The following is a 27,911-nucleotide window of genomic DNA, read 5'->3' as shown; positions in this document are numbered from 1 at the left end:
TTGGTTGGGGGGCTGGTTTGAGGATAGGGACAAAATAAATTGATTTTTTCAACAATTTTTTTTTTAATTGAAAGTTGGAAGAGAGTTCTGGAAAATGTTCTCCTTAAGTTTTGAAGGGAAGTCATTTTCCTTAAATTTGAGGAAAATGAGTTGATTTAGAAAACATTTTCCAAAACATTTAACAAAACCAAACATGAGAAAATTGGAAAACATTTTCCGGAAAATGTTTTCCTTCGTACCAAACACACCCTATAATTATATTATTTTCTCTATATTTTTAAAATGGTTTTTTGGAATTACCTCCATGGCAAACAAAATAAGAAAATTGAGATTGAACTTATTTGAATATGTGATTATTTATATAAAGAGAAGGGGTGCGGATACATGTGTATGGATACATCAAAAAGAATTTGAGAGGCTCGCTATATCAAATATTATGAGAGGGGGATAGGGCGAAAAAAAACTATATATGAAAGTAATTAGACAAGACACGATACATTAAGGACCATTTTGATCATTTCCCCTACCATATAAGGAATAAGCCAAACATAATATGGGGATTGAAAAATTATACTTACTTGGATATGAAAAAGTGTTCCATCAAAAGCTAAAGAGAAAAATAAACTCTGAAAATCGTTTGGCCAATTACTCATATTGTTAATCTTCGATTCGTGCAAACATGGAAAAACTTATCATTTCTGTAAGTCTCTAAACATTCAAAAATAAAGTGTATACAAGCATTTAGTGAAAACTTTGCCACTAACACTTTTACAATAGAAAAAGATATACCAATAACTTACAAAGCTGTTCTATGCTCTTTGTAGTAACCATCAAGCACACTTGATAAGAGCTGTTGAAGCAGCAGCTCTCTGTAATGCCTTCAACTTATTAGCTTTCATATGAGATTTCTATTCCTTTAAGATCCGAATTTTCAAAAATTTCTTGCTAGATAATTTCCAGTTTGATTTGTTGTCTCTCTTCCTCCGAATGAGATATCAGTGATAGCAGTCTTTTGCTGGGATACTTGGAACATGAAAGGTGTAAGTTGATGGGAATAAAAAGTGACTTCAAAGATAAAAATGGAAATCAAGCAAGGTATGCTACATATTATTGTTGTAAAACGACAACTATATATTGTTGTTGTACAACATAAGAAAAGTGAAATCAAATGGTTACCTCTAACAATATAAACCATCTGAAGACTTCCTGTGGTATCTTTAGAAGGCAAATCTTGTGCTTTCACGATTCTTACAAACAGGAATTGCATAGGCTCACCTTAGTCATATGTGCTGGATGTTCTGCCACCTCGAACAACTCAGCGCTCCACTATACACCCTCCTCCAAAGACACGGGTTGTCTCTTGAGATTGAGAAACAGAAGAGGCTTAGAGCAAAGATTGAAATCGCAGTGACCTGAAATCGTAACAGCTGAGAAGATGGGAGCAGTGAGCAGCCTCTGGAACTCTTTTACCATGGAAATATAGAGTTCTTGTGTTCAAGAAAAATCATATTGAGAGTCAGTTATTGCCCTTATTTGAATTGTTGATTAAGCATCTTTTTACACTGAAGCTTCTTTTAAATTGTGACAGACAAGTAGGTAGATGGTGTGGCAAGAATGGGAATTGCAGTTGACTGCAAAAAAAGGACGAGAATATAGAAGAAGAGAGATGAGAAAACAAAGCCAAGACATAACAACTTCCGTCTGAATATGCTCTACGGACTTCTCCTATAGTTATAACAAGTTGTATTTTCAGGCACTAAGCACGCCCACACTCCACCTGAATCCCACAAATAATATTCTCTCTGCAAAGTCACTCACTGAGTTCACAACAGGTCTCATCAACTTTTCTCAGTTTCTCTTGGCGAAGAAATTGAGATTCAAGGATTTACTTTAAGCTACAGCTAGATATGCTGGGGAAGGAATACATGAAAGTTCTTACAAGGTCGAAGCTGTTGAAACATCGGTCACTGGGATGGGTTGGATAAGTTCAAAGGATATATAATAAAATATATATATCAAGAAGAGGATTCAGTAGGGATACATTCAAAGGAAGCATCACTAGACAGTCTCTTCAATCATCACACACATCTACTTCATATATTTTGGTCTTTCTGCGCGAAACTCACTATATTAGGACTTGAAGCAGTTGAAGGATTAGTTTCAAAACACTTAAAAATTAAAGCATAGTAAGAGAAAGCATCGTATACTCTCTTTCTTTTCTACAGACAGGTAGAGGATGGTAACACCGCCTACTTCTTTCAGTTTTATATAAAATTCCAACTTTCAGTTTTATATAAATTGTATAATGGTGACTACATCTCAATATCAGGTCGGGCAACTTCTTTCTCTTCAGTTCATTACAGGAAGTAAAAGAAGAAGAAAAAAAAGTTCATCTATCCAGTTGAGGATCATTAGATATTGAACAATTTCCAGTAGCGGAAGTATAATAACGAATTGGATTATATTTTATCCAATTATATGAAAATAAGAAAGGTACATCAACCAGTTTTGAAAGTAAATGACAGTATTTATTTAAATTAAAAGCTTAAAAAGTAACCTAACAAACAGAATAAATAAAGGATGAGTATGTATGACTCAATACGGAGTTGGTGTTACCCAAGTTGGAGGACAAAAACGACTAAGGGAAACACCGTTGTAGTGCGGCTGGATGCTGCCATCTGCTAAGTTGAACACCCCCATGTCCAAGCCTCCTCCTTCTTCATAGGAGAGGTATGTTTCATAAAAATCTTCTGTAAAATAAATATGATTGGGCTTGATTCCTGGACATCGAGAAGCTTGGACCGAAAGAGAAGCATTAGCACCTACAAAAAAAGCTGCGTCCCCTAATTCCCTGGTTTCTGTCATTTTGACAGCAGCTAAATCAACCTGGAAAACTCGAAAATTTGTTGTCCCATAAGTTATATCCTCACAAACCATATCTTCTCTTATTTCTTCTTCTTCTTGGATGATTCGTATGATTGGGATGATCGTTAATGGAACCCTGTCGCAATCATCTTGGACTAACCTAAGTTGAACACCATATCGCGCAATTACAAATAATGATCCTAGTGATTCTAGGATGTATAAGTGCTCTGGCATATCTTGAGGTTCCGTTGGTATCTGAGCTAGGATATGACATTTAGTGAGTTCAGGGCCAACAACATCAGCAACATCACAAACTAATAGACAGCCTGAATAATCCACGGAATAAATTTGGTCATTAAAAAATATCATATCAGTAAAAGAACAGTACTTGATTCCTTCACATTTAACTCTAGTCCATCTAATATCTCCAGGTCTCCAGAAACTGAGGAACCTCTGGTTTCCGTCAATGACCATGAGAAGGTAGTCGGATGTGTGAGAAGGACTAGCTGACAAAACTGCCTTACCAATAAAGCAAGTCAGTGGGTCAATCTGATGATTGTGGTAATCTACTGTTGTATTTTGATGGGGTAATTCAATGTGAACACCAGAGAAGGGATGTAGCAGACTAATTTCACCCTCTTCTCCTACTGTGATATGCCAACCCATAGACTCCAAACATCGTTTTCTGCTAGCTTTGGGGATCCTCTTGTTCAAAATCATGCCATTATAGAGGCTGAAGAATTTCCGAACCTCATTATCCTCTTCCTCCGCTAGCATCAACCAAGGAGCTCTAGACAAGTCATTATTAAAATTGTTCTTGGTGGCCACAGAGTGCCAGGATTTGCAGACACATCCAAAATTCAGGTAGTCTTCAATCAGATTCAAACATCTACCTATCGAAACCAACAGATCAAGTGGAACTTCCGACCAATCAGGCATCTTTTGCGCCATCGACAAATCTATCTCAACCCGTTCCGATCCCAGCCGCCTTATATAATAACCTAACGAGAAATCCCTAGATTTGGTGAACCGATATCTAATATCAATTTGTAGGCATGTTATTCAAGTTTTTAAATTTTGTCCTTAGTTTTTATAAAAGTCTTGTATCATTTTGTCTTTAATTTTTATAAAAATCATATATCAATTACATGATATTTTTTAAAAACCATATAATTATATATGATATTTTTAGTATTATATAATTCTTACAGTTGAATGATATTTTTATAAATTTATTAGCATAATTTTTTTTTTTCCTAATGATAACAACGAACACTTCAAATAAAATAATTTAGAAGGTTTTTTTTTGTCCTTTTAATATGTGTAGATAAGAATTTTTGTCTTCAAGTAAGGTTTTTACCTTATTTATGTAGTATAATTTACTGGTGGGCCAGGAAGAGTTTGAAACAGATCCATGAATGCCCATCTCTGTTTCCATCTCAGAAGAAAAAAGAACTTCAGCAACAATGTGACTATCAAATTTCTTGTTTGCATCGGGGATGATTTTCGAAGAGTTGTCCTCATAAACACCTACCAAAATCCATAGATAACAGACGGTCGATCAGAGTATGGAGCAAAAACATTCATTTAAGATCCAAAATCTACTCTTACAAGAGCAAGCCCGTAAAGTAAGGTGTCAAGGAAACCACTCCTAAGTTAAAAATACTTGACAGGTCTTACAGCCTACTGCACTCCACCAATGACTTGAAGCATTTTTAACAATGTTACATAATGCAGCAAAAACAGTGCGAAGAATATCTCAGAGCTAACAAAATAATTTGTTGTTACCTGAAGCATAAGCATCCACAGCTACTGATTCACGAGAAAGTTTCAAAACTGGAACTAGTTGACAATTGGGTTCATGCCTAATTGGTTGCGTAGATGAAACCTCATATAGATCCTCTTCGATCACCAAAAGGCCTTTTTTGCACCATAATTATCTGCAAGGAGCTAAAAAATAATGAGATACATAAACGTAAAGGAATAACTTCAAAGATAAAAGGCAAATAAGGTATATGCCTTCAAGTTTTTCGTGTTCTAAGAATAATATGTAGCAATGCATATAATTTCGTAATCACATAATTGGATTAAAATCCCACTAAATCAAACAGAGAAAACCTGTAAAGACAAGCATTTCAATCCATAGCTACCACAATTTCACAAGAACATTTTAAATCAAGTATAACTGCATTGTCTAGCTAAAAAGAAATATAATTATAACATAAACACCGCATCGACTCTCAATATAAGAAAAACCAACACATTGTTGTTAATACAGTGACAACTCACAACTATGTCAAGAAAATGAATTGAAATTAATCATAGCCTCTCAAACGACGCCGGATAACTTGGAAGAGCCAATACTGAGCTCATATGTACGCTTAGCAGCTTCTACAGTGAACTCCTGTGATCGCTTTGCAGGAGTTAATATCTCAAATGCTCACTCAATTATGCATTTTTCTCTCAGAAAGTCGCTCAACTTTCAATTTTAACTCAAAAGTCACTCAATTATACACTTTTATCTCAAAAAGTCACTGAACTTTGAATTTTAACTCAAAAGTGTCTCAACTATCTACTTTTCTCTCAGAAAAGTCACTCAATCTATTAAATTGTTATTTTAATTAAAATTTGCTGATATTAATTGTTTATATAACAAACCAAAATTTTAAAAAATAAAAAATATCATTTAAACCATTTAGTGATCCACCCACTTGACCCAATCCATTAAAAATATAATATGACCCTTTTTTTTTTCCCTTGCTCCTAAATTATTCCCCTCTTTATGACTCTCTCCTCTGCTCCTCTTCATTTTTTTCCCCTTCTCCATTGTTGCTGCCTCTTCTTCCCCTTTTAGCTAGGTTTAATTTGGGTATCTCGACTTCAAGCTCTATATTATGTAGAAATCCCAATGGATTCTCCCCTTCCTCTATTTTGATTTAGGCATCTTCTATTATAGTCCAAAATTCAACTTTTGAAGATGGAGTATGCTACTGAATCAAGGAGAACAACTGTATTGAGATCGGAAATTTTCCTTCATACCAACATGCATATCTTTCTGCTCATCACAACAGAGCTCATGTCATTGCTCTTGGTGCTTTTCTATGGTCTTGCTCACTCAATTTATTCAATTCCAAGGCCACGAAATAGCTTGATGTTTATGCCAATTTTACAAGCATTGAGCTATTGACCCATGGGAATTTACCAATAGAGTTTCAAAGGCAAATTGAAATTGAGAAATAATACGTCGTAACTTATTTTCCTGTCCATTAATTTACGTCGTCCGCCAGTAAACCATCACATCCAAGCTGCTGCTTCTTCTTCTACGTTCCCTTTTCAGGCTTCTGCGCCTCCATCCCTTTCTTAATTCTTCTTCATCGAATTTAATCACTTTTATCGGCGCCGATAATATATCATTATTGTCCATCTAAACTAACCCTTCATTTACATTTCATTCTAATAGCATTAAAACCTTCCACCCATTGTCTTCATCTTCTTTCCACTAGTAATCATTTATCACAATACAAAAAAAAAATAATGGATTTTTACGAAAAAATAGTCAATTGCTTCACTGAAATATTATAAATAATAGAGTTTTGCGTAAAAAAATTGAGATTTTAATTAAATTATCATAGAAAAAGAAGAAAGAAAAAACACGAGAAGAATTGAAGAGGGTGAGAGAGATGAACAGTTGCATCTTGCACAAGATTTTTTTGTTTGTTTATTAATTATTATTATTATATTATCTATTAATTTAAGTGTATAAGTGGCAAAGGAAAAGAAAAAATGTTAATTTTAATGTTTGTACGCGCTTAAAGAGTGTGGAATTCACTTTTTTTGCCAGGTCATCATTTTGTGTCCAATAGAATCATTTTTGAACATATAAGGTGTTCAATAGGTACAGGCATAAATTGAGGTGTCTAAGTAAAATATGCGGACAACTTTAAGGGTCGCATATGACTTAAGCCAAAAGAGTTAACTAAAAGAGGAAGAAGAAACATCCATTGGAACCAGAAAAACGCACAGGAGGAGGAGAAAGAGTCATAAAATGGGTCAATATTATATTTTTAGCGGGTTGGGTCAAGTGGAGCAGGTCATTAAATAGATATTTTTTATCTTTTAAAATTTGGTGTTTGAATTAAAAATTTATATCGGCATATCTTAATTAAAATATCAATTTAATCGGTTGAGTGCCTTTCTGAGAGAAGAGTGGATAGTTGAGTGATTTTTGAGTTAAAATTCAAAGTTGAGTGACTTTCTGAGAGAAAAGTGCACAGTTGAGTAACTTTTAAGTTAAAATTGAAAGTTGAATGACTTTTTTAGAGAATAGTGCATAGTTGAGTGACCATCTGAGATATTAACTCCACTTTGCAGCTTTGTCTGCGAAGTTTTGTGCCTTCTGCCACAAATCCATTAAAAGCTACTTCGAATCGAATCTTATAGAGGATTACTTATTCTGATTTTGCTAGTGCTATATTTATTAGATTCAGGTAGCCAAATAATACGGAATGATAGACTAAAGTGAAGTCTACACTATTAATTGTGGAAACGTGTAACGACATGCAGCTACGAGCTGCAAATTGTAGCCCTATCCTACAAGTAATTTAATTCACTTCTTGTCCTCCACATTTAACAGAATGGAAATAACAACCATATAAACAAGTATTTAGAGTAGATTTTTCCAAAGTAGATAAATTGTATTCATATTCCCTCAACCGGAGAAAGTATATTCGAAAACAGTAGAATACAAAAATAGCAGAATTCGAAAATAGTAGAACATTCTTTAGAATAATAGAAACTAAAACACTAAAACAAGTAGATTTAAAAGCAGTGAAAATTGTTATGTTATTCTTCATATTTTTCATTAACATATTCTTTTAACAACTTCTTTTTCTTCTAGCAATTTTTTTATTAGTGATTCACTCATCTGTGGACAGCCTATGCAGTAGCAAAATTGGAGTGACAGCTGCCACAGTCGAACTTATTTGTTTTATGATTTCATCCTAGCAAAACCCCTAAGACCACCACGATTATGTGCGGTGCTACAATATAATGAGTGATACGTGTAGGTGGAAAGGTAGGAGGTGGAGGAGGTGAGGGTGGAGGTGAGTCAATGAATTTTTTTTATTAGTGATTTTCTTAACTTCTGTAGACAGCCAGATCTACGGCCGTAGCAAATTTGGAGTGGCATATGTCGTACGTGAACTTATTTGCTTTATGCATGTGATTGTTATCAAATGCTATGGATCTCATCCTAGAAAAACCCCTAAGACCACCACGGTTATGTGCAGGTGCTACAACATGATGAGCGATAGGTGTAGTTGGAGAGGCTGAAAGTAGAAGGGGTGAGGGTGGGGCTCAAGTAAATTAGTGGCTTAAAGCCAAAAACAAATTAGAGACCTAACTTCTTTTTTTCTTTAAATTCAAAGTTATTTCTTCTCTTTAATATTTAAATATTTTTTAATCGTGTGGTCTTAAAAACATGTCATGTGGAAGTTAGATTTAAAAATTGACAAAAAAGAAAGAAACATTCTATAATGTTTCGAAACAAACCAAAAGAAGGACATAATATAATTTATTTATTTGTTAAAAAATACCCATAATAATTCTATTATTACTAAAAAATGGAGCCTTCAAATTTGGTGGCCTAAGACGAATGCCTCATTTATAAAGACATTGAGCCTCCCATGAGGAGGGGCAGCACAAGCTCGAGGAGGACAATTACCTCTTTTGGCCATTGTTTAGTGTGTGTTAAGGGAATAAAGTTTTGTACAATAATTGTATTTATAGAAATTTATTCTACCTTTGATGGTTGACACCTGGTAACTGATTCTCCCTCTGATGGTGACACATGGCAGGGGAGGATAGGGGTACATTAGATGTGATATTGGGGTACATGGATGGCACGGAAGGATAAGGGTACATTAGACGTGGTATTATTGTTATTTTGGGGAATCGAGTATAAAAATTGCCATAAAGGATATGCGATATTATTGTTATTGCTATGGAAGATAATGGTACATGGATAAGGGTACATTAGAAGGATACGTGATATTATTGTTATTGCCATGAATGATAGGGGTACATTAGACGTGATATTATTGTTATTTTGGGGAATTGATTTGTTATTGCCACGAAGGATAGGGGTACATTAGACGTGATATTATTGTTATTTTGGGAAATCGAGTATAAAAATTGCCATAAAGGATACGTGATATTATTGTTATTGCCATGGAGGATAATGGGTATATGGATAAGGGTACATTAGAAGGATATGTGATATTATTGTTATTGCCATGGAGGATAGGGTACATTAGATGTGATATTATTCTTATTTGGGGAATTGATTTGTTATTACCACGGAGGATAGGGGCTACATTAGACGTGATATTATTGTTATTTTGGGGAATTGAGTATAAAAATTGCCATAAAGGATACATGATATTATTGTTATTGCCATGGAGGATAATGGGTACATGGATAGGGGTATATTAGAAGGATATGTGATATTATTGTTATTGCCATGGAGGATAGGGTACATTAGACGTGATATTATTGTTATTTTGGGGAATTGATTTGTTATTGCTACGGATGATAGGGGGTATATGTATAGGGGTACATTAAACGTGATATTATTGTTATTTTGGGGAATTGACCGATTCTTTAGACGTGATATTATTGTTATTTGGGGAATTGTCCGGTCCATTAGACGTGATAGTGTTGTTATTTTGAGGAATCGTCAAAATTGACATGGAGGATAGGGGGTCCATTGAAGTCCTACATCGGGAACTCCCTAAACAAGTGAGTATCAAAATGAATAGAAGTCCCACATCGTGGCACTCCCTAACAAAGTACCCAAGCTAAGGTGACTCGAACTCAACACCTACTTACCATTCCACCACAACGTTGATTGGTAAAATTGAGCTTATTACTTCAATATATAATATTTTATTGCATAACATCAAATACCTTATAGCACCCTTATTAAATACCATCACATTAAGAGCATATTTGACATTGTTGTTGGGAGTGTAGAAGCACTTATTTTGAATTTTATTTTTTTAAAAAATAGGTCTTTGGCAAATTTGTAAATTAAAACTACTTTTAAATGGAAGCAGAAGCAGTTTTTCTGCCGTTGGGAAGAAACTAAAATTTTTTGTTTCTTAAAAAAAGTAGAAGCAAAAAAATTATTTTTTTCAAGACTAAATATATCTCTTATTAATTAATTGACATATCTCATATGTTTGGTTAAGTTCCATTTAATACTTTTATTTTTTATTTTTATATAATAAATTTCATATTTTATTTTACGTTTATGTATTATTATTTTATTTATTATTTTACGTATTATTTTGCAGAATCAGAAAAAAAGAAGAAGGTAACAACAATATTTTTGTAAGATTAGAAAAAAAAGAAAAAAAATAACAATTAGATTTCAACCCTTCAAAAAATTGAATAATATTGATTGACAATTTGAATATGAACATTTTAATTTAATAAAAATAAAAATTTTAATTTGGTTTTTTATAAGTGTTTAAACTAGTTTCTCTCTATAAATAATATTAATATTAAAAGTACATTGATACTTGCCCTTAATCGTAATTTGATTCTCAAAAGCACTTTTAAAAAAAATACTAGCCAAACACAATTTGCTTATAAAAAACACTTTTCAAATGAATTAACCAAACACAATTTTTTTTTCAAAAGTACTTTTCTGAGAAAGCCATTTTAGAAAAGTGCTTCTGAAAATAGACAATTTTAGCAGTAATGTCAAACAGACTCTAAGAGTGGATAATTCAATATACTACCTTTGTAACTATGTTGTCTCAATATTACCTTGTCTACTGAAAGTTACGCCACTTACTAACTAGATCGCAATATATGTTGAATAATTTTTAAAAATATCAAGTGTAAATTGATAAAAATAATAATAATTAGAAATATGTAAATATATATTACATACCGTAAATTAAAAATACACCTAACTTTTACTAGGATTACAATGACGTACTCATGTGAAAATATCTATTGAACATATGAAATTTCAAAAGAATTAAGTTGACTATCAAAAGAATTAAGTTGACTACTGTTTAGGGTGAAGTGCATGATATGTTGCCTGCAACTATATCATGGAAAGTTTATTAGTTTTAATATTTAATACTTAATTTTATCGTCATTCTTTTGGGATTTCACTCTATAAAACTTACTTTTTTTGTGAATTACGATATTATGCCTCCCTTCCTATTTTAATTTTTTTTTATAATCATTCTTTGAATCTATTTAAAATAAATACAAATTAATTATGATTTGATTAATTTGTCCTTCTTTATATTATAACAATATAACAACTCATTTATCTTTATAGTTATTAGACGCATAAGAAAATGTGTAAATTTTTATGGCCAAGAAAAGGCAAAATAAAAATTGAGGAATATTTATATCACCAAAGTGTGTGACGACCGAAAAAAAATCGAAATAGAATCGAGACCCCACTTCATATCAAACGCGCTTTTCCGTCAAAAAGGCGTCGGGATTTCTCTTTCTCTCTGAGTTCCACGGTCGTCGACGTCAACGCCTTTGGTGTCCCTTCGGGGATATCCAATCGACAGAAAAGGTCTCCGACGCTTTTTCTTCTCTAAACAGATTGGAGACCTTTTTCATCTTATTTATCGACCCCAACTTCTTCGTTAACTCCGAGAAGTTAGAGAAAAATCCATCATTTTTAATCATCGATAATGGGGTGCCGCAGCAGCAAATCCACTGATGCTGGCACAATTTCTCGATGGCGGTCCACTGGAATCGTTGCTTTACGCGACTCCAAATTGAAGGCATTTCCCTTTATTCTTCGTGTTTCTGCAATATCTTAATCTGACATCTAAATATTTTTAATTGCAATCTCACAATTATGTCTGATCTTTCGTTTCACTAATTCTGATTTTCATTGTATTCTCATGTTTATTTGATTAGCATTCCAAAAATGTTCTCTTAAATAACATTTTCTATTTAGATCAAATTCATTGAACTATTCAAAATTTAAACTATGAAGTGATGAGTTTTCTATAAGACTAAGGTAGAATCCCACTTGTGGGATTATACTGGATGTGTTCTTGTTGTTTGTCGTACATGACACTAATACTTAAGTCTTTTAACTTCTTAACTCTTTTATCTAGTCAAATACCATGACATAAATGAACATTGCTATGCATGGTAGAGCTTGACACGGAGCTTGGACTCTATAGGCAGGAGTTTGTAGTTTATACACCAAGAGATGCTTTAAGTTAACCAGGATAGCGAAAGATAATCAAGCGTCTTTATAGAGGAGACTTTCCAATGCAAATCTTTTTGTTGTTTCTTTTCTGATTTACGAGGAGGTTAAAGTGAACAAATGCAGATTGTGGGAACTAGAGGCGGGATAGTAATTAACTACTCCCTCCTTCCCGATTTGAAACAAATCATTGTCAGAGGAGTTACTTTTTGCTTGTTTGTTTGTTTTGATGGATGATACTTACCATGATGAAATGCTAAAACAGTTAAATAAGGCAACATATTTAGTCCATTGAAAAGGCCACATATTTGTGATTTCCTGACTAGCCTTTTTTTGAACAGACATTTCCTGATGAAGTTTTTGACCTGGAAAGATCTGTACGTACCCTCGACTTAACACACAATAAAATGGGTATTGTTCTCCAGCTTCTTGAGCTCCTAATTTGTCTTCTTATCACTTCAGAGTATAAAGACAAATTCTATTAGAAGATTATTTTTGTATACTTATCTTATTTTCTTAAAAAAGGTTGTTTTCCTGGAAGCTAATTCTCACTCTTCTGCTGTGACAGTTGAAATTCCTATGGAGATCAACAAATTAACCAACTTACAACGTCTTGTAAGTATTGCATCCTACACTTCCTCTTCTTTTTTCTGATGTCTGTTAATGTATTAGGGCCTCATTAATTAGAAAAAATCTATTCTATTTGGAAAGAAAACTATACTGTTATTGGCGTCAGATCACATTATAAATGCTAGCTGTCGAGAAGGTATCAAACTCATATACACGCAGCCAAAATGCATATAAAGCTAATGAAAATGATTTAGGGAGCAGAAATGGGGCAGACAGTTATAGTGTTATTTGTTGTTGTTTATAGGAAAAAAATTACTAGGGTAGAAAAAGTTTCTACAAAAGGCAATGTCAATAGAAATAGAAGAAAAACAATTCTTCATTCTGTCATAAAGACTTTGATAAGTGGGATACCATTAATACTCTTGTTGAGCAAATACAATGGAAAAATGATCCTCCCTGAAAAGAAAACAACTTAATATGAGCTCTTGTAAAGGGCACAGAGAAGAAGAGAGCAATATACCTGAAAATGTAATTGTAGGAACTGGAATAGGCAACATTAATACTATATAGTTATCTGTTTTTATTCTTGATTGGGACCTAAGGAGGGTAGATTAAACTTTAAATGTAGCAAGATAACAAAAAAATGTTTGTTAAAGGGGAAGAAAGCTCTTGGTAATTTCTGATTACTTGATTAGCCACTCCTAAATCTTGCACCATAAATTTTGAAATATAAAGCATAGAAAATAGCTGTTATAGCCGAGGGAGAACCACGCCCTAAAAGCTAACTATTAGGTTGGGAGAACCCAAGGTTATAAATACCCCACATCAGCACTTTGTAGTACCGATGTAGGACTTTGCAATGGACCATAATAATAACTCTTCTACTTGTCCTGTTACTTTTCTTGTTGAATAATTCTTTGTAGGTTTTCTAAGGACTTTTATCAGAGAATTTTTCTTGTTCATTACTCATAATGATATCATTAGTTTTTACTGTATTAATGGTGAACATATTTCTTAAGTTTATAATCTAATGCTAAGAGCAAAAAACTTGTATCTCTAATTATATGTATTCAGATTTTAGCTGATAACATTATTGAGCGCCTTCCCATGAATCTGGGATTGCTCCAGTCTTTGAAAGTGGCAACATTTGATGGGAATCGAATCACAAATTTGCCTGATGAATGTAAGTCTATATATGTTAGATCACTCATGTTAAGTGGATTCCTTTTTTCTTATATGAGCCAGGCTCTCTGTTCTAACTACAAAAACTTCATGTATTCAGTGGGGCAGTTGGTGAAACTTGAGCGTCTGTCTGTCTCAGCAAACCTGTTGACCAGCTTGCCTGACACAATCGGGAGCTTGCGGAGTGTGAGTGATTGATTAAACTCTACATGTTACTTGCTTTCTCTGTTCTATTTAATGTGCCTATAAATATTTTACTCCTACATAGTTTTATTGTTCGTTGAAATATTTTTACCGTAAAGGTGTTTAGCTAACAAAAGAATTATTTTAGTTTTGATCTTGCCAATGCCTTTGATTGGAGAATTATTCTGTAATAGGAAAGAAACCCCAATCAATTTATCAAGTTGTGCTATTAAGCACCTTATTGTGACATTTATTTAGTTGTCACACCTCTTGCTTCGTGTTTTAATTTGTTTCCTGTTATCTTTTTTGTCATCACTGTTAAACAAGTAAAATACTGTATAGACTTGCATTATAAGTTATTATTCAAATCTTGTTGTTGTGTTTTGGGGGTTCTGAATCAAGTTCAAGGGTTCTGTTGATTGTGGAACTGTTTTACACTTGCACATGCTATTATAAAAAGATTGTCAGCTACTTGTGAGTTCTAGTATTCACGGTGATGCTGTTGAAGGAAGCTAGTACTCTTAGACAGGCATCTTAGCAGTTCCTTTTCACTGATAAGTTTTGAGCAGACGAATTGATAATATCTTTTGGCAATGCAGTTGGTTTTGTTGAATGTTTCAAACAACAAGTTAAAGGTTCTTCCTGAATCAATTGGAAGTTGCTGCTCATTGGAAGAACTGCAAGCAAATGGTACCTTCATTCTTAGCTCATGATTCTTGTGATTCTTTCTGTTTCTCCTTTTCCTTTGGTCTCCTGGGTGTCATAGCTTTGTATGCATATCAAATTGAACATTAACAACTCTTACCTGTGAGATGACTAGTCTTTGTGGAATACATTTTTGAGTTGATATACAGTATCAATTTTCTACTTTTCTCTGATCCACTGTTGGTACTTTTACTGACTTCAATGCCTTTATTGAAGTGATGAGCTTTGTTTCTCCTAAGGCTCATGATTGGAAGTTTCTGTTACAGATAACTCCATTGAAGAGCTTCCTGGTTCAGTTTGCAATCTCATTCAGCTAAAATCACTCTGTTTGAACAATAATAATCTTAATCAGGTAATTTCCAAACTTCCCTCGCTGTCTCTTTCTGTCTGTCTGTCTCTCTCTCATTCACACACACACAGAGAGTCATGTATATAAGTAAAGGCATGCTCAGCATTAGTAGATCTAAAGTTGTACGGTCTGTCTCACATAATGTAACAAAAAGCAATATTTACTTTGTTAAACTGATATTTTCTTCCAACACTCTCACTCACGCCCCCGCGCACACACACACACTCTCTCTCTCTCTCTCTCACACACACACACAAGGCTATTCAACAGACTCGTGTATAAATATGTTATATAACTCTTCATCAACCATAAAACATGCACAAAAAGGCGTTTCCTTAAATTAAACATCCTCATGTCTTGAACTTGATATGAAATAGTCATTGTGTCAAATATAGATATTTGCAAAGTGTAGTTTCTTGTCTTTAATGTGCTATTCCTGGAGTTCACCCTTCTCCTAGCTTATCTGTTTATTTTACAGACATATTTTAGCTATTGATTTGTTGGTTCTCATTTTTACAGATGCCTTCAAATTTATTAAGAGAATGCAAGGGCTTGCAGAACATAGCCCTACATGGCAATCCCATCACTATGGACCAATTTCAACAAGTAAGTCACTATTGTGCTCACCTCTGTGCATCTTGAAAAAGTCACTTATGCGGATCTCTGACTGACCTTTTTCCATTCAGATGGAAGGATTTCAAGAATTTGAAACCAGGCGTAAAATGAAGTTCGACAAACAAATTGATTCAAATGTGATAATTAGTTCTAAAGGGCTTGATGAGGGTGTTGATCTGTGATACCAATACTGCTGTAATTTTTGTAAGCCTTTCCACTCTGTCTGATTAATCTTGTTTTTATATCCTTACTTCCTATTTTGGGTTTTTTAAAAAAGGAAACTTCTCCCATAATACACGTTTATGCAATAACCGCATTTCACAAAAAGAGGTGGCATCAGCTTGTAATTTCTGTAATATCTAAATTTGCCGACTTCATTGTTGTTGGCATTGCTTGATATGCATGTTGGCGTTGATCTTGCCTCCCTACCAGTGGCGAATTTAAGTGCAAAAAATAGGGCATTCGAACCCGTGGTCTCTTTGTAAAATTAGATATTTTATGTATATATTTTCTAATATTTGTATAATATTATATTCTTGCACCCGTACTATAAAAAGTCTGGTTGGTCCACATGGTTAAATGTTGAGCTTTTGACTTTGAGGACTGAGGATCAATTCCCACTTAATACATTTTTTTTGGTCCACCCATATTCGAAAAATTCTAGATTCGCCTCTGCTATCATATATGCCTCAATCAATGTTTGTATGACAGTTTTAGGCTTATGCTCATGTCTCTGGTTGATATGCATGTTGGCATTGATAAGCTTCCCTACCATATCGCTCCTACTATCATTTACGCCCCAACCAATGCTTGTATAACAGTATAGACTTACATGGCTGCCAGTGAAGGTATCCATTGTGGAAAGCATGCTCAATCTAAAAAAAAGGTGCACGATAATTGTTATAGACAGTGTCCTTCGCAACAGATTCTGTTGTCTGGCAAGTTTCTGAGTCTGATAGATATATCTACCAGTTCATTTGATTGCCAAAATCAGTTTCAACAGAGTACGATGAAATGCCAGATTAGGTGATGCATTTTAATTAACTGCTGGTCAATTTTATTTGTTGCAGTTGGGGTGGAAATGTAAGGCATTGAAATTGTTTGACTTCAATGAACAGTTATAGCTGCTGACTGCGAAGAATTTGCTCAGGCCTTTCTACAGTTCTTCATGGAATTGTTAACTTCGACAAACTGGGCAATGCATCTATGATGTGTTGGAATAATTGTACATGGTCTGTATATCAAGTGTTCCAATCACTTGTTTCTTATTCTTTTTGTAAAAGCTATGTATATATTTACTTAAAACTGGTTATATGTGCAACCTTTTGTAACATAAAATTATCAGTCTTTATAACATGCACATAAGTATCTACAGAACTCCATTGTTATTTTCAGAAACGCGATTTGAGCTTTTCCAGATTGTACGTTGTCTCAACTCTCAATCAACTCATAACACATGTAAATTGCATTTTCACATATGCATTTTACAGTCTTTTGAAGTTCTAAAATAAATTACACTATCGAAATTCGGAGCTTTTCTAGCTAAACTTGAACATTTTGAGAAAAAAAATGAAAAATAAAACTATTGCAGAATTATTTGCATTAAATGAACCCCAAATTTTGCACATTTAACCTATCATTAATATTTTCCAAGCGTTTGATTAAGATGTAAATATGGCCAAACTCAAAAGAAATACTACGTCTTGGATTTAATACAATCCTCAATGAAAATCAAATTTTGCCTTCTATTCGTTCACTAGACAAAATGTGAAGAAAGCAAAAGCATAGGAGTGGATTTATGATTTTATTATGCTTCTTAAATGTCATATTCGTGTCTAAAGTCTTCATGTTAAGTAGTAAAATAAAAACAATAAGATAAAGAGAAGAAAAAGGGAAAATGGTCTGAAAATACTTTAACTTTGGTTGAAATTGACTGTTATGATACCAAATTTTGGAAATGACTTTTTACCCCCCGTACTATTTAATAGTGTATTTTAAAGGTATATATATGCCTACGTGGACATCATAAATATTGCATCATTTTAAATAGTAATGTGTCCACGTGGGCACATATATACCTTTAAAATACACTATTAAATAATGCAGGGGTAAAAGGTCATCGATAAAATTTGGTATCATAACAATAATTTTGACCAAAATTAAAGTATTTTTCAGACCCTTTTCCCCAAGAAAAACCATCTTTAGCAGTAGTAAAGATAATAAGATGGAGAAAAAAAGAAAAGAATAAAAGACATACTTTACATATTAAAAATGTGAACGTGGCAAAATTTCAAACGAGAAAGGATAAAGATATTATAATAACTTTAATGATATTTTACCAAATCTTTTTCCACTCGAAGAGAGTAATAAATACTTACTAAAGGAACCATAAAAATAATAAATGGAGCACGTGATATTCCTATATATACCACGTGAATGACCAATTACTTTCTAAATTAATTTAGGCTAACAAATCACATTGGGATCCGTGCCTATTATTATTTCTCAAGCCCAAACTACATTTGGCGCAACTTTTTTTGGACCTCCCCGCGTTACTAATTTCTGACCCGCCCGATAACAGAATAGGGCTTCTTGCTTCACCTTTTTACCTGCAACAATTTTTCCCCAATTTCATTCCATCTTCTTCTTCCCCTCAAATCGACATCGATTTCTCATCTGAAAGTTCAAATCAATCTCCGATTTGTCTAATTCGTTCTCTCCTCTTTCTATTGATACATCTTTCGGCTCTATCCGATAGGTAAATCGAATTTCGATCTTAGGGTTTAGATGTCTTCTGTATCTTCTAGATCTGTTCGATTCATCGCTTGTTTTGTGAAATTCATCGGTGATTATATCTTTATTTTGTTTTTGTTTCTTTGATTTCTCTGGTTTTTGTGACAGAAATTGTGGATTTTGGGATTTCTTGTTTGATCCGTTTCCTTTCGCCTTCAATTTGATTTCTTTGAACCAATTTTGGGTTGAATTTGATTATTTTATTTTTGATTGAAGAGTTGAATCTGATTTGGGGGATCTAGGGTTAGGGTTTTGGTAAAAAATGCTATTCATAATTTTTTTTCCCCTCAATTTTCCAAGAAAATAAAATTATTTTACCCGAATTTTGTATTCCCGTCCTTGAGTTGTTCAAGGTGAAAAATCCGCTACTCTAATTTTGTTATTAGTCAAACTTATGGGTCTCTTTTTCAGTTTTCTGTTCTTTAAGGGGCCACAACACTATAATTATAAAACTAATTTCAGCAGCGTCACTGTTTTATCCCCGTGCCACGTGTCACGAATTAGGAATTAGAAGCTTAGTTTGCTTCATGATTACTGTATGCAGTTATCCTAATTAGCCTCCTTTGCGGTTTTACATGTTGTTGCACTTGTCAATGTAGTGTTGTCTGTATTTGTTGTGGCATTATCTGCCTATCAAAGACAGGTCGAACATAGTCCGTCCTCCCATGAATTAATATTATCGGATGGATATATGGATTGAGCTGGCTAATCACTTGATAACCCATTAATGAATGAATGAAAGATTCGACTACTGCTATCATTAGCTCAGTTGTCATTTTCTCGACATAGTAGTGACTGTATATCTAAATGCATTTACTAACAACATTGTGTTGGTTTTTCTTTTATTGAGAGTTGATATGGTGTTTATGTTATACTATGTTTCTTTTTAGCTAGACAATGTAGTTATACTTGATTTAAACTGTTCTTCTGAGATTGTATAGCTATGGATTGAAATTCTTGTCTTTACAGGTTTTCTGTGTTTGATTTAGTGGGATTTTAATCCAATTATGTGATTACGAAATTATATGCAGTGCTACATATTATTCTTATAACAGGAAGAATTTGAAGGCATTTTCCTCCTCTGCTTTTCATCTTTGACTTCTTCCCTTTTATGTTTAAGCATCTCATGTTTTTTAGTTCCTTGCAGCTAATTATGGTGCAAAAAAGGCCTTTTGGTGAAGAGGATCTGTATGAGGTTTCATCTAAGCAACCAAGGCATGAACCCAGTTGTCAGCTAGTTTCAGTTTTGGAACTTTCTCGTAAATCAGTAGATGTGGATGCTTATGCTTCAGGTAACAAGAAATTATTTTATTAGCTCTGAGATATTTTTCGCACTGTTTTTGCTTCTTATGTACCATTGTTAAAAATGCTTCAAGTCATTGGTGGAGTGCAGTAGGCTATAAGACCTGCCAAGTATTTTTAACTTTGGAGTGGTTTCCTTAACACCTTACTTTACGGGCTTGCTCTTGTAAGAGTAGATTTTGGATCTTAAATGAATATTTGTGCTCCATACTCTGATTGACTGTCAGTTATCTATGGATTTTTGTAGGTGGTGATGAGGACAAATCTTTGAGAATCATCCCTGATGCAAACAAGAAATTTGATAGCCTCATTGTGGCTGAAGTTCTTCTTTCTTCTGGGAAGGAAACTGAGATGGGCATTCATGGATCTGCTTCAAACTCTTCCTGGCCCACCAGTAGCACCAGTGAGGAAGACAACAGGCCTGAGGCTCCTTTTCACTTATCGACGTCTCCTGAATATTACTATTTTGATCATCCGTTCAGGGCTGCTGCTCATCACAGGGAGATATATTCTTCTCTTTTGAGTAATGCTCAAAAGATGGTCCCTATTGGACCAGATTTCCAGGCAGAGCTACCAGAATGGACACCATATAGTAATAAGGATAAACCATGCATAGAGGGTATACATGAAACTCTGAGTCCTCCATCTCAAGCCGATGAAAATAAACTTACTGGAAGGACTATTATTCCAATGCCTAAAATGGAGCTACTTGCAGATCAGGTTGAGAATATTGGAGAGAGAAGAGTTGAATGTTCCTGTAAAGATATAGGTTCCATAAGATGTGTTCAGCTAGACATCATCAAAGCAAGGGAAAAACTAAAGCTAGCCCTTGGCGAGGAGACATTTGTTAGGTTGGGTTTTTGTGACACAGGAGAGGTAGTGGCAGAAAAATGGAGTGAAGAGGAAGAGGAACTATTTCATGAGGTTGTATTGTCCAATCTTGCATCGCTAGGCAATAATTTCTGGAACCATCTTGCAATTGAGTTTCCTTCACGGAGGAGGGAAGAACTTGTCAGCTATTATTTTAATGTCTTTATTTTGCGAAAACGTGCTGAGCAGAACAGATTTGATCCACTGAACATAGACAGTGATAATGATGAGTGGCATGACGCAGTTGATGATGCTGATGAGGTAGCTAAAATGACGGATGAAGATGAGGATTCTGTGGTTGAATCTCCAGCATATCATAATGATTTCAGCTGCAATATGATCCCTGAGGAGCATGATAGACGAACATATGATGAGGATGTGGGTGAAGCAATATGGGAAGATTATAAGCCTGTAAATTTTGGTAGCCGGAAGGTCTTCACGGATGTGCATGAATCATGTCCTGGTAAGTTTGATAATAACAGTATTTATAAACTTGGTACGCATCCTCAAGACCAAGGACTATCAAATAAAGTGATTGAGCAAGAAGTGCAAGGTGGCTCCTGTACCACTGATGCAGCTGGGGTTAATTCAGAATCATCACTAAGGAAGACCAACAATGATAAACATTGGGCAAGCGATATTGCTGGTATGGGCAGTTGCACGAAGCATGATAGTCTGTTGGAGTCATGTAATGGCAAAGAATGGGATGGTGGGTACTTGAGCTGTACCAGAAATGAAGTTGATTTGGTACCAACCCACACTATGATTGAAGAAGTCTTTGGTGACGGAGCTTGGATATACAAGAGCCGAGATGGTTAGGGGTTAAGCTATAGTCTAACTCTAGTTTCTCTTTCAACAAAAAGAAAAAAAATGTGGTTCGATTCTTTTATTCAGGGATTTAGCTAAGTTTTGACACATTCACATTCATGCTGTAGATGCTGGGCTATATGATGGAATCAATCTGGTAATGTTGCATGTACATGTTCCAGTTTTCCTTGTATATTCATAATGGTGGGAGTTCTTTTTTTTTAACCCCAAATGTAAGATATGGCATTACAAAGGTGTTACATTATTTTGTTGACTTAAAACCAGATTCCTAGGTAGCTTTCGACTGACAGTAGGTTCTTAGAATAATATTTGTAATGTTAAGCTATATGGTCATATTTCAAAAAAGGAGGATGTAAATCCTTTTAAATTATTGAAGTTTAGTTCTGCACAGAATATTCCTTGCACACCATCCTCTTTCTGTACTTTTGTTCTTACTTCTTTGTGAGGACGTTGATTTGCCGACTACCTGCTATCTTTTACTACATATGTATTTGAGTAACTTTGTTTACCATATCTTATATAATCCTTAAAGTATATTGAATTTTGCTTTCTATTCATTGACTAGACAAAAAGTGAGGAGAAGAAAATCGTATAGGTGAAGTTTCGATTATTAGAGATTCTTTTTATTCTGTTATATGCCTTTTAAATGTCACATTTGTGTCGGTCTCAATTTTAATAGTAAAAAGTAGTCTTTTCATTCATTTTTACTTGTGCAGTGTTGCCTTGACACACTTCTTAATAGGGGTACACATAGATTTCAATTTTATATATTATCGATTTTGATTTTTCAATATGCTAAATTAATGACCAAACCAATAACATGCCTTTTATCAGTTTTGATTTATTGATTTTTGGTTCTTAACTGTTTGATTTTTTATTTATCAATAAGAAAATGCTGATAAAATTAATTTATGGCTTCTCCAATAATTTGACTCAACAAGACAATAATATAACTTGGGAAAATGGTCAAAAATACCCCTCAAGTTTGGTTTATTGTTTGACTTTACCCTTGCCGTTAAAATGAAGTTAATTTTACCCCTCCCGTTACTAATTTCACCATATTTACCCCTCATTTGACGGAAAGCCCAAAATTAACCCAAATTACCTGAATTTTTTTTAAAAAAAACCATTCCCTATTTTTAACCCAATGCCCCGACCCCTCTAGAGGATAACCCGATTAACCTGTATAACCCCTCAGCTTCCTCCTCAATGCAGCCATGGGTGCAACCAGAGAATGCCAACATATATCCATCTCATATCTTAGATGCAATGCTACAAATGGCCCTCTCCCCTAAAGCATTCGTACCAATTTTTCTCCCAAAGCCTCAATATCTGGAGTGAATTTCAATGCCTGAAAATTCACACGATATCTGAGTTTTTGAAGCTCAAGAGGAATCCCATTGTTTGCTAGCCTAGTATCTGTTCAGTTGAAATGTATTACTTGATGCTTGCTAAAGAGAGGCAGAATCTGCATTAGTAATCCGAATGTGTTAATACATATCGGTAAAAAGGCAAATAAATGAGTCAGACATTTGGAGACAAATCCTAACTCGTAATCAACAACTAAATGTTATAGAAAGACAATAATCAAAGAAGATTTGTTCAATTCGATATCTTAACAACCATAAGTACAAATTCTGATGGAGAAAAGGGGTTATCTTTTCTTCAACTCATCGTTCTTCGACTTAGCTTCTGATGGAGAAAAGGAAATTATCTTTTCAAAGAGAGAATGGGTAAAAGGGAATGGGTAACAGGGCATTGGGTTATACGGGTCCTCTAAAGGGATCGGGGCATTGGGTTAAAAATAGGGAGTGGTTTTTTTTTTAAAAAAAACGGGTAATTTGGGTCAATTTTGGACTTTTCGTCAAATGAGGGGTAAATATGGTAAAATTAGTAACGGGAGGGGTAAATTAACTTCATTTTAATGGCAAGGATAAAGTCAAACAGTAAACCAAAGTTGAGGGATATTTTTGATCCTTTTCTCATATAACTTTACATAATGCTCATAAAATAAATCATAAGTAACTAACTTGAAATGAAATATACAAGTGCAACACAAATAAAAGAACTAGGACAATAATATAAATGTAAGGTTAAAGGGCAAATGAAATAAACACAAATAAAAGAACTAGGACAATAACGCAAATGAAAGGTTAAAGGATAAATGTAATGACCAGTAATGTACTGATATTAATATTTGATATTTTAAAAAAAGGGTAAAGGAATAAATTACTACACTAAATGGGTTATCAATTTTACACTTTATCCAATATTAAGAAAATTAAAAATCGAACTGTTAATCTGATAACTTTTTTGTAAAATCATTAAAGATTCATTAACACAATAACAATAAAGCAATAGCATTTTTTTCTTTTGTTCGATTATTAATCGGTTCAATTTTTGCACATCCTTACCTCTTAAGGGACAATAAATTAGAAACTAAATTATAATACATTAATTATTAATTTCTAAATTGAAACGTGATAAAATTTTACACGAGTAAGGATAAGTAATCATCTTTCACCATATCCTTTTCCAATAAAATAAGCATAATTTTTTTTTATTCGAGCACGTGATATTCAATATATATCACCACGTGAATGACTATATGATTTCTAAACCAATTAGGCTAACAAATTACATTTGGCGCAGCTTTTTTTTGGACTTCCCCGCGTTACTAATTTCGGACCCGCCCGATAACAGATTTCCGCAACCCACTAGGGCTCTACCTTCACCTTTTTATCTTCAACGACTTTCCCCCAATTCTATTCCATCTTCTTCTTCCCCACAAATTGACCTCGATTTCTCATCTGAAACTTCAAATCAATCTCCGGTTTATCTAATTCGTTCCCTCCTCTTTCTTTTGATACCTCTTTCGGCTATATCCGTTAGGTAAATCCAATTTCGATTTTAGGGTTTAGATCTCTTCTGTATCTTCTAGATCTGTTCGATTCATCGCTTGTTTTGTGAAATTCACCGGTTGTTATATCTTTATTTTGTCTTTGCTTCCTTGGTTTCTCTGTTTTTTTGTGAAAGAAAAACTGGGTTGATCTTTCGATATAATTGGTTTATGGATTTGGGGTTTCTTGTTTAATTCGTTTTCTTTCTCCTTCAATTTGATTTCTTTGAACCAATTTTGAGTTGAATTTGATTATTCTATTTTTGATTGAAGAGTTGAATCTGATTTGGGGATTTGGGGATCTAGGGTTAGGGTTTTCAATAAAATTTGCAATTTATTTTTTTACCCCTCAATTTTCCAAAAAGATAAAATTATTTTACCCGAATTTGTATCCCGGTCCTCGAATTGTTCAAATTGAATAATTCGCTACCCCAATTTTGACGAAGACAGATAGCAGAGTCCCGTTCAAGGTACCCTAATTTGTCAATTTTGTTGTTACGTGTAATTAGTCAAACTTATGGGTCTCTTTTTCAGTTTTCTATTCTTTAGGGCTATAATAATAAAACTAATTTCAGTGGCATCACTGTTTTATCTCCTGCCACGTATCACTAATTAGGAACTAGAACCTTAATTAGCTTCATGATTACTGTATACAGTTATGTAGTTAGCCTCCTTTGGCAGGTTTATATGCTGTTAATATAGTCTTGTATTGTATTTATATGTTGTGATGAGATGGCCAGACTTGTATGTTAATATTTCAATTTTCATGTAAGGGATTGTCGTGTTGTTCCGAGTCAATATCATTTAGTGCATATGAGTGTTCATAGTCGAATAGGGGCGCATCTGGCTGCTATGTTTGACATGCTATCATGAAGCTCAGTTGTGAGTGTATCTTAATGCATGTATGGACAACATTGTGTTGGTTTTTCTGTTTATTGAGAGTTGATGTGATGTTTATGTTAATGTATTTCTTTTCAGCTAGACAATACAGTTATACTTGATTTAAAAATATTCTTCTGAGATTTTAGAGCTGTGGGTTGAAATGCTGTCTTTACCCTTTTTCTGTGTTTGATTCAGTGGGATTCCTCCTGTGCCTTTTATCTTTGAACTTATTTCCTTTTATGTTTAAGTATCTCATATTTTTAAGTTCCTTGCAGCTAATTATGGTGCAAAAAAGACCTTACGGTGAAGAGGATATGTATGAGGTTTCATCTAAGCAACCAAGGCATGAACCCAGTTGTCAGCTAGTTTCAGTTTTGGAACTTTCTCGTGAATCAGTTGTTGTGGATGCTTATGCTTCAGGTAACAACAAATTATTTTGTTAGCTCTGAGATATTCTTCGCACTGTTTTTGCTGCTTTATACATCATTGTTAAAAATGCTTCAAGTCATTGGTGGAGTGCAGTATGCTGTAAGACCTGCCAAGTATTTTTAAACTCTGGAGTGGTTTCCTTGACACCTTACTTTATGGGCTTGCTCTTGTAAGAGTAGATTTTGGATCTTAAATGAATATTTTTGCTCCATACTCTGATCGACTGTCTGTTATCTATGGATTTTGTAGGTGGTGATGAGGACAACTCTTCGAAAATCTTCCCTGATGCAAACAAGAAATTTGATAGTCACGTTGTGGCTGAAGTTCTTTTTTCTTCTGACAAGGAAACTGAGATGGGCATTCATGGATCTGCTTCAAACTCTTCCTGGCCCACCAGTAGCACTAGTGAGGAAGACATCAGGCCTGAGGCTCCTTTTCACAGATTGACGTCTCCTGAATATTACTATTTTGATCATCCGTTCAGGGCTGCTGCTCATCACAGGGAGATATATTCTTCTCTTTTGAGTAATCCTCAAAAGATGGTACCCATTGGACCAGATTTCCAGGCAGAGCTACCAGAATGGACACCATATAGTAATAAGGATAAACCATGCATAGAAGGTATACATGAAACTCTGAGTCCTCCATCTCAAGCCAATGAAAACAAACTTGCTGGAAGGACTATCATTCCAATGCCTAAAATGGAGCTACTTGCAGATCAGGTCGAGATTATTGGAGAGAGAAGAGTTGAATGTTCATGTGAAGATAAAGGTTCCATAAGATGTGTTCAACTAGACGTCATCGAAGCAAGGGAAAAACTAAAGCTAGCCCTTGGCGAGGAGACATTTGTTAGGTTGGGTTTTTGTGACATGGGAGAGGTAGTTGCAGAAAAATGGAGTGAAGAGGAAGAGGAACTATTTCATGAGGTTGTATTGTCCAATCCTGCCTCGTTAGGCAATAACTTTTGGAACCATCTTGCTATTGAGTTTCCTTCACGGCGTTGGGAAGAACTTGTCAGCTATTATTTTAATGTCTTTATTTTGCGAAAACGTGCTGAGCAGAACAGATTTGATCCACTGAACATAGACAGTGATAATGATGAGTGGCATGACACAGTTGATGATGCTGATGAGGCAGCTAAAATGACAGATGAAGATGAGGACTCTGTGGTTGAATCTCCAGCATATCATAATGGTCTCAGCTACAATATGATCCATGAGGAGCACGATAAACGAACATATGATGAGGATGCGCGTGAAGCAATATGGGAAGATTATAAGCCTGTAAATTTTGGTAGCAGTAAGGTCTTCACTGATGTGCAGGAATCATGTCCTAGTAAGTTTTTTGATAGTAACAACAGTTGTAAAGTTGGCATGCAGCCTCAAGACCAAGGACCGTCAAGTAAAGTGGTTGAGTCCTGTACCACTGATGCAGCTGGGGTTACTTCAGAATCATCACTAGGGAAGACCAACAATGATAATCATTGGGCAAGCGATATTGCTGGTATAGGCAGTGGCACCAAGCATGATAGTCTGTTGGAGTTGTGTAATGGCAAAGAATGGGATGGTGGGTACTTGAGCTGTGCCAGAAATGAAATTGGTTTGGTTCCAACATCCACTATGATTGAAGAAGTCTTTGGTGATGGAGCCTGGATATACAAGAGCCGAGATGGTTAGAGGTTAAACTTTAGTCTAACTCTAGTTCGTCTTTCAACAAAAAGAAAAAAAAAAGGGGGGATGTGATTCTTTTATTCAGGGGTTTAGCTAAGTTTTGACACATTTACGTTCATGCCGCAGAAGCTGGGATGTGTGGTGGAATCAATCTGGTAATGTTTCATGTGCACGTTCCAGTTTTCCTTGTATATTCATAATAGTGGGAGTATTTTTTTCTAACCCAGATGTAAGAAATGGCATTGCAAGGGTGTTACATAAGCTGATGGATGCTAAACTTTTGGAGCTGTACAGTAGCCATTATTTTGTTGTCTTAGCACCAGATTCCTAGGAAGCTTGACTGACGGTAGTTTCTTAAAATAATATTTGTAAAGTTAAGCTATATGGTTAATTGATCCATATTTCAAAAAAGGAGGATGAAGATCCGTTTAAATTATTGAAGTTTAGTTCTGTACAGAATATCCTCTCTTTTTGTTTGTTGTTCCCCTTGTACAGCATCCTCTTTCT

At 34.5% G+C, this 27,911-nt stretch overlaps 3 protein-coding genes and 1 long non-coding RNA gene across 11 annotated transcripts; 2 read left to right on the top strand and 2 right to left on the bottom strand.

Moving 5' to 3' along the window:
• Positions 1-2,483: 2,483 nt before the first annotated feature.
• Positions 2,484-3,926, bottom strand: LOC125860806 (probable F-box protein At1g65740). Its single transcript, XM_049540830.1, has one exon. The coding sequence runs from the start codon at positions 3,814-3,816 to the stop codon at positions 2,596-2,598; it is 1,221 nt and encodes a 406-aa protein (XP_049396787.1). The 5' UTR covers positions 3,817-3,926; the 3' UTR covers positions 2,484-2,595.
• Positions 3,927-11,333: 7,407 nt separating this feature from the next.
• LOC125860704 (plant intracellular Ras-group-related LRR protein 7) lies at positions 11,334-17,148 on the top strand. Of its 2 annotated transcripts, XM_049540710.1 has the most exons (10): positions 11,335-11,690; positions 12,469-12,538; positions 12,696-12,742; positions 13,772-13,880; positions 13,980-14,065; positions 14,662-14,752; positions 15,034-15,119; positions 15,636-15,722; positions 15,803-15,935; positions 16,802-17,148. In XM_049540710.1, exons 1-9 carry the CDS (start codon positions 11,598-11,600, stop codon positions 15,911-15,913), a joined length of 780 nt encoding a protein of 259 aa, XP_049396667.1. In that variant the 5' UTR covers positions 11,335-11,597; the 3' UTR covers positions 15,914-15,935; positions 16,802-17,148. The 2 variants fall into 2 exon arrangements, with proteins under 2 accessions (XP_049396668.1, XP_049396667.1); XM_049540711.1 differs by lacking the exon at positions 12,469-12,538 and having other exon boundaries at positions 11,334-11,690.
• Positions 17,149-18,221: 1,073 nt separating this feature from the next.
• On the top strand, positions 18,222-27,863 carry LOC125858135 (uncharacterized). Of its 7 annotated transcripts, none has more exons than XR_007445717.1 (4): positions 18,222-18,489; positions 19,672-19,816; positions 20,074-21,568; positions 27,466-27,863. XR_007445717.1 is itself a non-coding variant. In XM_049537825.1 (4 exons), exons 2-4 carry the CDS (start codon positions 19,678-19,680, stop codon positions 27,408-27,410), a joined length of 1,566 nt encoding a protein of 521 aa, XP_049393782.1. In that variant the 5' UTR covers positions 18,227-18,489; positions 19,672-19,677; the 3' UTR covers positions 27,411-27,863. The 7 variants fall into 7 exon arrangements, 6 of the variants coding, with proteins under 6 accessions (XP_049393777.1, XP_049393782.1, XP_049393781.1 ...); XM_049537825.1 differs by having other exon boundaries at positions 18,227-18,489; positions 20,074-21,128; positions 27,039-27,863; XM_049537824.1 differs by having other exon boundaries at positions 18,232-18,489; positions 20,074-20,750; positions 26,661-27,863.
• Positions 20,247-26,395, bottom strand: LOC125858136 (uncharacterized). The gene is made up of 2 exons (XR_007445718.1): positions 26,281-26,395; positions 20,247-20,370 (listed from the first exon to the last, which is right to left on the bottom strand). It is a non-coding gene; the product is annotated as an uncharacterized LOC125858136 (long non-coding RNA).
• Positions 27,864-27,911: the final 48 nt, after the last annotated feature.

The sequence above is a fragment of the Solanum stenotomum genome, chromosome 3, assembly GCF_019186545.1.
Source record: "Solanum stenotomum isolate F172 chromosome 3, ASM1918654v1, whole genome shotgun sequence".
Classification (NCBI taxonomy): Eukaryota; Viridiplantae; Streptophyta; class Magnoliopsida; order Solanales; family Solanaceae; genus Solanum; species Solanum stenotomum.
This window is presented reverse-complemented; position numbering and strand designations above follow the sequence as displayed.